The sequence below is a fragment of the Macrobrachium nipponense genome, chromosome 17 (genome assembly GCF_015104395.2).
Source record: "Macrobrachium nipponense isolate FS-2020 chromosome 17, ASM1510439v2, whole genome shotgun sequence".
Classification (NCBI taxonomy): Eukaryota; Metazoa; Arthropoda; class Malacostraca; order Decapoda; family Palaemonidae; genus Macrobrachium; species Macrobrachium nipponense.
In genome coordinates, this window is record NC_087210.1 from 46,183,251 (window position 1) to 46,193,207 (window position 9,957).

Genomic DNA, 9,957 nt, shown 5'->3' on the forward strand with positions numbered 1-9,957 from the left:
GCTGGATGTAGGTTACTGAAGAGCCAGACGAGGCTCAATTGGGTGCAGTCCCATTGTGGGAACTGGTGGAGACCCTTGGTGAAGCCTCAGTCCTCAGACGGCAATGTTCTGTGAGGGGCGCAATCTTCTTACAATGGCCGCACACAAGTTTCCTTTGAGGATGCCCATTTTTTATCAGACTGAGCCCAAAGGTATGAGAATGGGGATTTATTTTTCGTTCCAGGTTGCAGATGTGAAGATGGTATATGTTTCATTTGTCCACAAAGTGGCAGCACTCGGCAAACGGCTGGAGACTTTGTCACAGAGGTGAGTGGCTAGGGCGTAATAGATGTAGTCCTCGAGCTGCATGTGCTTAAACAAGGCATCGAAGTTAGAGATGCTTAGGGCTTCTATCCAGCATCTGAGAGTGGGGGTCTTGTGGTATGCCCAGTCGGCCCAGGTTTGACCTGCCTTCATAGGCCAGCCTCACCAAACCTGTCTCTAGCACTCGGGAGTGATTTCATATGACTTAATGATGGCCTCTCAAACCTTTTCAACTTTTTCCTGGTTGTCCGGGTTGAGGGAGCGGAAAGCAACTGTGCTCTATCCACCCATATTTTTCCCCAGGATCAGGGGAAACCTCTGCAGGAGTGAGGAGTGGGCATGTATGTGATGGAGACCTTTACTTAATGGTTGAGACAGGCCTTGGGCTCATAATGCATCCATTTTTGGATTAGAGACGACATTGTTGAGAGTAAGCTGGGAAGAAGGCAGAGCAGGATTCCCAGCCCTTTGTCAGGCAAGGACGAGCTTGTGGGCTCTCTCTAATTCCCTCTCTCTTCTTTCTTTCTCCCTTTCCTCTCCTTCTTTCTTCTTTTCCTTAGCTTCGTCAACCCGGGTTTGGATCCAGGTAGCCAAGGCCCCCTGTCAATCCTACCCCTCTTCCAAGACTTGTGAACACTTTGGGTGAGTTGGCACTGACATTAGTTTTAAGGTCCTTCCAGAAAACTGGGGTGCAGGCTCGTTCTGTAGAATCAAGCATAGGTTTTTTTAAGATTTTATTGGAACCCTCAATATGGGGTACGTTTCAAGTAACTCAGCCATGTGTTGTAACATGTAATTTTGGTCAAAGGTTAGCGTAATCCTTAATGGAGTTTAGTTTGGTGAGAGACACTTAAGATGGGTGCAGATTGGTGAAGGATTACACAAGAACTACATGGTTTGTTTGCTAAGTACATCCAGAGATGAGCTTGAATTAAGTAGGCTTAATTTCAGCAAGAAAAATTAAATATGACAAGGATTGCTCTGATGGTGCACTGTTGTGAAGGTGTGCTGTTGTGACAGGGCCCGAGACACGTGCGCCAACATGTAGGAATAATGAAAATGCTTCTTTCACTTGTAAAGTGGCCCACAGTCACTGATGAATGAACTTTGTAAAAGTAAGTGTTTAAAGAATGGACATGGAATTTCTGGGAAGTTTATTTTGAAATTTTAGCACGGTTGCTATGGTGTGTGTGTGTGTGTGTGAGAGAGAGAGAGAGAGAGAGAGAGAGAGAGAGAAGAAGAGAGAGAGGAAACTAAATTGCTTATTGTACCATGAATTGAGCTGCCAGATGGTGTGTCCTATTAAAAAAATGAATTGCAAAATGTCCACAGCAGGTAGTGGGGGAGAGAAATGCAGTTTTCTTTTTTTTTACATTGATAACACTCCCTAAATAAGACCTACCAAATTAAGTCATGCAGAAGTTGCTATCATGTGGTAGCATCAAAGCTCGTGTTTTGAAATGACAAAACTACTCTCTGCAAGATTTACTCATTTGTATCAAGCTTAGCAGGGCTATTCTTTGTTCTTGCAATAATGATGCTGGAGGTACTTACCACAAGGCAATGATGCAATCTGACTATAATTCCTGTGTAGTTAAAACAAAAGCAAATGAGCTGAGGGCTTTACTAGAATGGCAATAATTAGGACAGGTAACTGGGTTCTGCCAAAGTACTAAATTTAGATGCGATGATTTTAAATGGATGTAGGGATTCCACTACAAGGGGCACTGTAAATCAAGTTGCAGTGGATTACCATTGCAATGCTAGTACCAATGGAGCAGAAGGACCCACTGCAAGAAACTGCACTGGAAAAGGCATGCAATTAACTGAGGAAATTAGAGTGACTAAGAGGTCCAGACTGCACTGATGCTGCCAACGGACCCTTGGACACAACATTGTTGAATTTATTTATGGACACACTTTGTAACAGTCAGGTCAATATGAGAAATGAATAGCAAATAAAAAAAATGGAATACAAAAGAAACAGGATTCATAAGACTGGTAAATCAATTCCGGGCACTTTACCCAGTGTTGGAGAGAGAAGTCCTCATAGATGCACCAACAACGAGGAGAGGAGAGGATGAGGAGAAGTGACAGGGGATTTACCACTGGAAAAATACTTGGACTGATAGTCAGCCACGTGTTGGGATTTGGCTCTGATGTCCGTGGTACCTCTGATGAGAGGTGTCATTCATTGGTGTTTTTATCCCTGCGCCAGATCAACTTGCCATTCTTTTCGGGGATCATCTGTTTTCTATTGTATCACCCTGAATTCATATTGTCTTAGTTGCCCGCATGCTGAAGCACCAGACCCATGGGAGATCTCGTGTCAAATGGTCACCAAACTTTCCCTTTTGGAATGCAGGCCAGGTGTTCCAGATTAGTGGCTCCAGTGGTGTTGATTCAGGGACCCCGTTAAGTAGTATCTAGGCCACAGTAATTCCCAACCGAACCCTGAGGTTCCTCATTCCATCATCAGGGGTTCTGCAAGAAGTCTTGAAATAAATATGAATTGCAAATGACGCTGATCTGAATTTACACAGCTCGAATAGCAGTGGTAGATATTATATGATATATATTAAGTTAAGTAAATTATATATTGTCATGGTAATTGCTTTATAGCAAAGAAAGATAAAGGAAAGGAAAACGCATCTTCGAGAAGTTCTGCAGAAAGGAGGCATTCGCGCATGTGTTGGGGGTGCTTGTTCTCATGATGGTTCTAGAATCAGCAGGAGTGTTGTGGAACTTGACAGGCGCCGACGTGAAGTGAGGAACGCCGCGATTTCTGATGTAATACTTTGTCCAGATCCTTCTAAGAAGTTCCGGTAATCTCGGGAGCCTGTGACGTTCGCTGGTAGCCCCGCCCCCAGATTGCCTTATAAATACGACTGACAAAGTAGGAGGGAAGAGATCATCATCAGAGAGAGTCACAGATCTGATCAGTGAGAGCTCAGCAGCAAAGATCAGAGATCATCCGAGAGAGATAAGAGAAAAAGGAACATACGAAGGATCAGAGAGGAAAAGGCGCCCGATAATTGGTCGAATTCTGGTCAAGTCGTCGTCAGGAGTGGACGACCGAGTTATTTCGACGTTGAGCAAGACTTCAGAGAAGAAACGTTCTGCGAGAGGTTTTGAGAAGTTCCTGCCCTTCGAGTATCAAGAATAGACATTATTTTCTGCAATACGGAGTCAAGAAGTCATCTGCAATTGCAGTTCTCCTTTTGTGGGAAGCCACCGCCTCGAGCATAGATCTCCGACGGCGCAAAACTGGCCAGCAAGTACTTTCATTACCCCACCGTTTCCCCAGTTCATGCATTGTAAGATTTTGCCTTTTTTATGTAAATAGGAGATACCATTCTGCATTTATCTTTGTTAGTAAGCTTGTAAATAAACCTTTGTTGTGTTTGTGTATCTTTCTATATTCGTATCCCCAGTTTCAACTGTTGGTGTTGAATTCTTTTTGTTTATCATTATATCGAACTTGGAGCAGACCTCTCTCGGGCCGTAACGTTATGGTGACCTTGCTTAGAATATTCAGCACTTTAACAGTTTGAAACAGGGAGAATATAGAAAGAACCAGAAAGAGTGAAATGCTGAAAGAGTTTATTGAGTCGGGTAAGCTCTTAGGTCTAGAGGGGAATTATCTCCGTGAATATGTTGAAAAGAAAGAAAGAGAGAAGTATGAGAGAGATGAAAGAGCGGCTGAGAGAAAGGAAAGAGCAGCTGAGAGGGAAGTGCAGCAAGCGAGAGAAGCAATGAAAATGCAGCAAGAGAGAGAAATGTTGGTAATGCAGCAGGAAGAAAGAGAGAAAGAGCGTATGCATGAGCAGGAAGAAAGAGAAAGGGAATGTATGCACGAGATGGAAATTGCTCAGGCGAAAACAAAAACGGAGCTGATAGGTTAGGTATGAGTACAGTGTTGAAATTAGTACCAAAGTTTGAAGAGGAAGATGTTACGACATATTTCATGTGTTTTGAGAAGTTAATGGAAAGAGTAGGTTCTCCTAAAGAAATGTGGACTATATATTCACAGTCAGTTTTGAGTGGTAGGGCACTTACTGTGTATAGTTGCGTGTCTAAGGCGGAATGTGATGATTATGCAATTGTGAAAAAAACTGTTCTTAGCACGTACAGGTTAGTACCGGAGGCATACCGTAAGAAATTTAGAAAGGCTGTTTTTTTATTGGTTAACTTCTGCTAAAGTTGAGGATTTTGATGGTTTGAAGAACTTAGTGTTGTTAGAAAACTTCAAAGATAACATAGCCCCTGAGATTAACCCTTAAACGCCGAAGCAGTAAAAAAAAATTTGTCTCCCATGTGCCGGAGGTGTTTCAGAGTGAGCGCGGAAGTGGAAAAAATATTTTTTTCAAAAAATCACAGCGCGCTTAGTTTTAAAGATTAAGAGTTCATTTTTGGCTCCTTTTTTTCCATTGGCTGAAGTTTAGTATGCAATCATCAGAAATGAAAAAAATTATCATTATCATATATAAATAATGCGATATATGATAGCGCAAAAACAAAATTTCATATATAATTGTATTCAAATCGCACTGTGCGCAAAATGGTTAAAGGTAACAAGTTACTATTTTTTGTTGTAATATGCACTAAATTGCAATCATTTTGGTATATAACACATTGTAAAACGATAAAAGCAACACAGAGAAAATATTATCACAAAATAATGCATGAATTCGTAATGCGCGGACGTAAACAAATATTTTTTTCAAAAATTCACCATAAATCTAAATATTGTCCTAGAGACTTCCAATTTCTTTCAAAATTAAGAAAAATGATTGAATATTACTATACTGTAAGAGTATTAGCTTACAATTGCAGTTTTCGACCATATCTGACGAGTTAATGTTGACCGAATGTCGAATTTTTTTATATATATATATTTTTTATATGCAATTATTTCGGAAATAAGAAAAGCTACAACCTTCAAATATTTTTCGTTTTATTTTACATGAAATTGCGCACATTTTCATATATAAAACTCTATGAAATGCCTAATATGAAACGGAGTAAATATTCCGAGAATGGGACGTACGCATTTCGGAGATTTGTGGCGGAGAATCCGCACGAGGAGGGAAGGAAAGATTTTTTTTTAAAATTCACCATAAATCTAAATATTTTGCTAGAGACTTCGAATTTGTTTCAAGATGAAGATAAATGACTGAATATTACTAGACTGTAAGAGTTTTAGCTTACAATTGCGTTTTTCGACCATTTCGGTAGAGTCAAAGTTGACCGAACGTGGTTTTTTTTCTGTTTATCGTGATTTATATGCAAATATTTCAAAAATGAGAAAAGCTACAACCTTCAATTATTGTATTCTACATGAAATTGCGCACATTTTCATATATAAAACTTTATGTAACGGCTAATCTAAAATGGTGCAAACATTACCACAATCGCATGTATGATTTTTTCGGAAGAGTTACCGCGCGGACATAAAGAAAATGTTATTTTTTTCATAAATTCACAATAAATCGAAATATTGTGCTAGAGACTTCCAATTTGTTGCAAAATGAAGGTAAATGCTTGAATATTACTAGAATATAAGCGTTTTAGCTTAAAATTGCGTTTTTTGACCATTTCGGTAGAGTCAAAGTTGACCAAAGGTTGAAATTTTGGCAATTATCGTTATTTATATGAAAATATCTCAAAACTGATAAAAGCTACAACCATGGGTTGTTTTTAGTTGTATTGTGCATGACATTGCGCACATTTTCATATATAAAACTTTATATAACGGCTAATCTTAAAATGGTGCAAACATTACCACAATCGCATGTATGATTTTTTTCGGTAGAGTTACCGTGCGGACGTAAGGAAAAAGTTTTTTCATAAATTCACCATAAATCGAAATATTGTGCTAGAGACTTCCAATTAGTTTCAAAATTAAGGTAAATGACTGAATATTACTAAAATATAAGAGTTTTAGCTTACAATTGCGTTTTTCGACCATTTCGGTAGAGCAAAGTTGACCAGAGGTTGAAATTTTGGCAATTATCGTTATTTATATGAAAATATCTCAAAACTGATAAAAGCTACAATCATGAGTATTTTATTGTTGTATTCTACATACAAATGCGCATATTTTCATATATAATACTTCATGTAACAGCTAATTTACAATGGTACAAAAATTATGTCAAAGTGACGAAATAATTTCCAAGATGTGTCACAGATACTTTTTAGTGCGGCAAGAAAGAAATTCGCGCTTGCGCGCCTGCGTAACGATTGTAAACAAAACAACACCTTGATCCGTGAACTCCCAGCATCCCCCAAGGCGCATAATTCAAAAGTTTTAGGCTGGTAGGCCTAAAAGTATTTTTCCGCGAATTTAAAAAAAAACTTTTGTAACTCGACGTAAAATACGTCCAGTCGGCAGTAAAGGGTTAAGCTTTATATAGAAGACAGGCGAGAAGTATCTTTTGTAGGAGCAACTAGGTTAGCTGACGATTATAGTCTAACACATAATTTGAGGGTTAGTAAGAAACGAAATGATCCTTCGTCTGGTAGATACAAAACAGTAAAGGTTTCAGTTCTAGTAATAGCAATGCGAGTAAAAGTGACTATTCCTGTTATACATGGGGAAAACCAAGTCATACGTCTAGGGTTTGTAAGAATAAAGTGGCATCTAGTGGCTCAGAATTAACTTGTTTCCGATGTAATGGGAAAGGGCATTTAGCGAGAAATTGTGCAGTAGAAAGGAAGGACGTTAAGAAACCAATGTCTTTAGTTAACCTTTCATCAAGTAGGAATGATGTGATGAGAGAAACTAGAAAATCTTTTGGTGAATTTCTGTCAGAAGGAGAAGTTTCCTCTCTTGGAGAAGTAGATTCGAGAGAGGTGGTCTTTCTTTGAGACACAGGAGCTGCTGTCTCACTGATTAGGAGAGAGAGTGTGCCAAACAGGGCAGAGATCAATATGGCAGAAAAAGTCATGTTAGGTGGATTTCCTAACACTTGTTTTCTTTGTCCTTTGTTGAAGTTGAATTTGGAAAGTCAGGTAGTGTCAGGAGAAGTTAAATTTGCAGTTGTTGACAGTTTGCCCATTGATGGCATTGACATTACTGTCGGTAATGACTCAGCTTTATCCAAGAATGTGAATCCTGTTGTGAGTGAGATTCCAGTGCCTGAAATGGTAGTAACTAGGTCGGGTTTAGATACATACATAGACTACGGTCATAATTTGTTCGTGAATTCGAACTAGAGTGAGTTCGTGGATTCGAACGAGTGAGAGTTCGTGGATTCGAACGTGAGTGAGCTCGTGGATTCGAACGAGTGTGATAGAGGTGGCGAGGTTGATCTTGGCATGAGTGTGGCTGAGAGACCAGACTCTACCGATGTTGACAGTGATAGCCAAGCGGAAGGTGTAGCTGTCAAGAGTAATGTAGTAAATGTACCGGTATCTAGTACTAGTTACAGTGATGAATTAGGCACTACTAACCTTTTGGATAAAGATGAGCTAGTCAAGTTGCAGAGAGAGGATGAGACACTAACCCGAATTTTTTAATGTGAGCTGGATGATGATCTCGATGATTTGTGTAAGGAAACTTTTTGTTTAAAGGACGAAGTTTTGTTTTCGTTATGTTCATCCTCAGTCAGGTAGTAAAGGGGAAATCACCATACAATTAGTGGTTCCTAGGAAGCTTCATGAGCTAGTTTTGAAGTTAGCACATGATGAGCAAGGACATTTAGGACTAAATAAAACTTTTAAGTGTATTAGTAGGGCGTACTTTTGGCCTAAAATGAAGAGTGATGTAAAGAGGTATGTTTTTAGCTGTCATGAATGCCAAATTGCCGGGAAACCGAATCAAGTAATTCCCAGAGCTCCTTTGTGTAATATTCCTTCGGTAGGCGAACCTTTTGAGAATATAGTTATTGATATGGTCGGACTTTTGCCTAGAAGTAAGGGTAGAGAAGATTGCATAACTAATCTAGAATATTATAAAAACAGTTTAGGAGATGCTTGGCAACTAGCGAAAGAGAACGCGAGAGGAAGTCAAGGGGAAACTAAAGGGAAACATGATCTTAGAACAAAAAAGAGAAGTTTGTGTGTAAGAGATAAAGTTTTAGTCCAGAAAGAAGGTTCCACTTTACCTTATAAGTTTGAAGGTCTTTTTTCAGTGTTAGAGGAGAGGGGAAATATACACTTTAGAATTAATATGGGTAAGAGTAGAGCAAAGTCAATGAATGTAAACTTGCTTCAGAATTATAAAGAACGCCCCGTACCTTGGCCACCGCCAGTGTCCAATGTGACAGTGTTACTGAGAGAAATTAATATTGAGAAAAACACAAGGGGTGTTTTAGTATTTCAAAGTTTTAAGCAGAGTTCAGAAAACGGAGAAATTAAGAGAAAAGGATAATATGAGAGCTAATAGCCTCTCTAGAGTTTTCAGAATGAGTAGCCTAATGACCGTTTTCTGTTTTGGCACAAGTGGTTGAGTGAATGGAGAAGTATTAAAGCTTTATGCAGAATTGTTCCCCTGCTGTTTAATTCCTGTTTCACTTTGGAAAAAAATAAAATCAGTTGATTTCATTTTTTTCTCTCTTTTGGGTAATTGCTTCATAGCAAAGAAAGATAAAGGAAAGGAAAACGCATCTTCGAGAAGTTCTGCAGCAAGTAGGTATTTGCGCATGTGTTGGAGGTGCCTGTTCTCATGATGGTTCTAGAATCAGCAGGAGTGTTGTGGAACTTGACAGGCACCGACGTGACGTGAGGAACGCCGCAATTTCTGATGTAATACTTTGTCCAGATCCTTCTAAGAAGTTCTGGTAATCTCGGGAGCCTGTGACGTTTACTGGAAGCCCCGCCCCCAGATTGCCTTATAAATACGACTGACGAAGTAGGAGGGAAGAGATCATCATCAGAGAGAGTCACAGATCTGATCAGTGAGAGCTCAGTAGTAGAGAGCAGAGATCATCTGAGAGAGATAAGAGAAGAAGGAACATACGAAGGATAAGAGAGGAAAAGGCGCCCGAGAATTGGTCGAATTCTGGTCAAGTCGTCGTCAGGAGTGAACGGCCGAGTTATTTCGACGTTGAGCAAGACTTCAGAGAAGAAACGTTCTGCGAGAGGTTTTGAGAAGTTCCTGCCCTTCGAGTATCAAGAATAGACATTATTTTCTGCAATACGGAGTCAAGGAGTCATCTGCAATTGCAGTTCTCCTTTTGTGGGAAGCCACCGCTTCGAGCATAGATCTCCGTTTCCCCAGTTCACGCATTGTAAGATTTTGCCTTTTTTATGTAAATAGGAGATACCATTCTGCATTTATCTTTGTTAGTAAGCTTGTAAATAAACCTTTGTTGTGTTTGTGTATCTTTCTATATTCATATACCCAGTTTCAACTGTTGGTGTTGAATTCTTTTTGTTTATCTTTATATCGAACTTGAAGCGGACCTCTCACGGGTGTAACATATATATATATATATATATATATATATATATATATAATATATATATATATATATATATATATATATATATATATATATATATATATATATATATATATATATATATATATATATATATTATATATATATATATATATATATATATATATATATATATATATATATATATATATATATATATATATATATATATATATATATATATATATATATATATATATATATA

General features: G+C 38.7%; 1 protein-coding gene across 1 annotated transcript in view; it reads right to left on the reverse strand.

Moving 5' to 3' along the window:
• Nucleotides 1-2,350: 2,350 nt before the first annotated feature.
• LOC135195896 (tigger transposable element-derived protein 1-like) overlaps nt 2,351-9,957 on the reverse strand; it is a 10,380-nt gene continuing 2,773 nt past the window's right edge. Inside the window, exon 4 of the mRNA XM_064222403.1 lies at nt 2,351-2,477. Coding sequence (XP_064078473.1) covers nt 2,351-2,477 — 127 coding nt within the window. The remainder of the gene's footprint in view (nt 2,478-9,957) is intronic.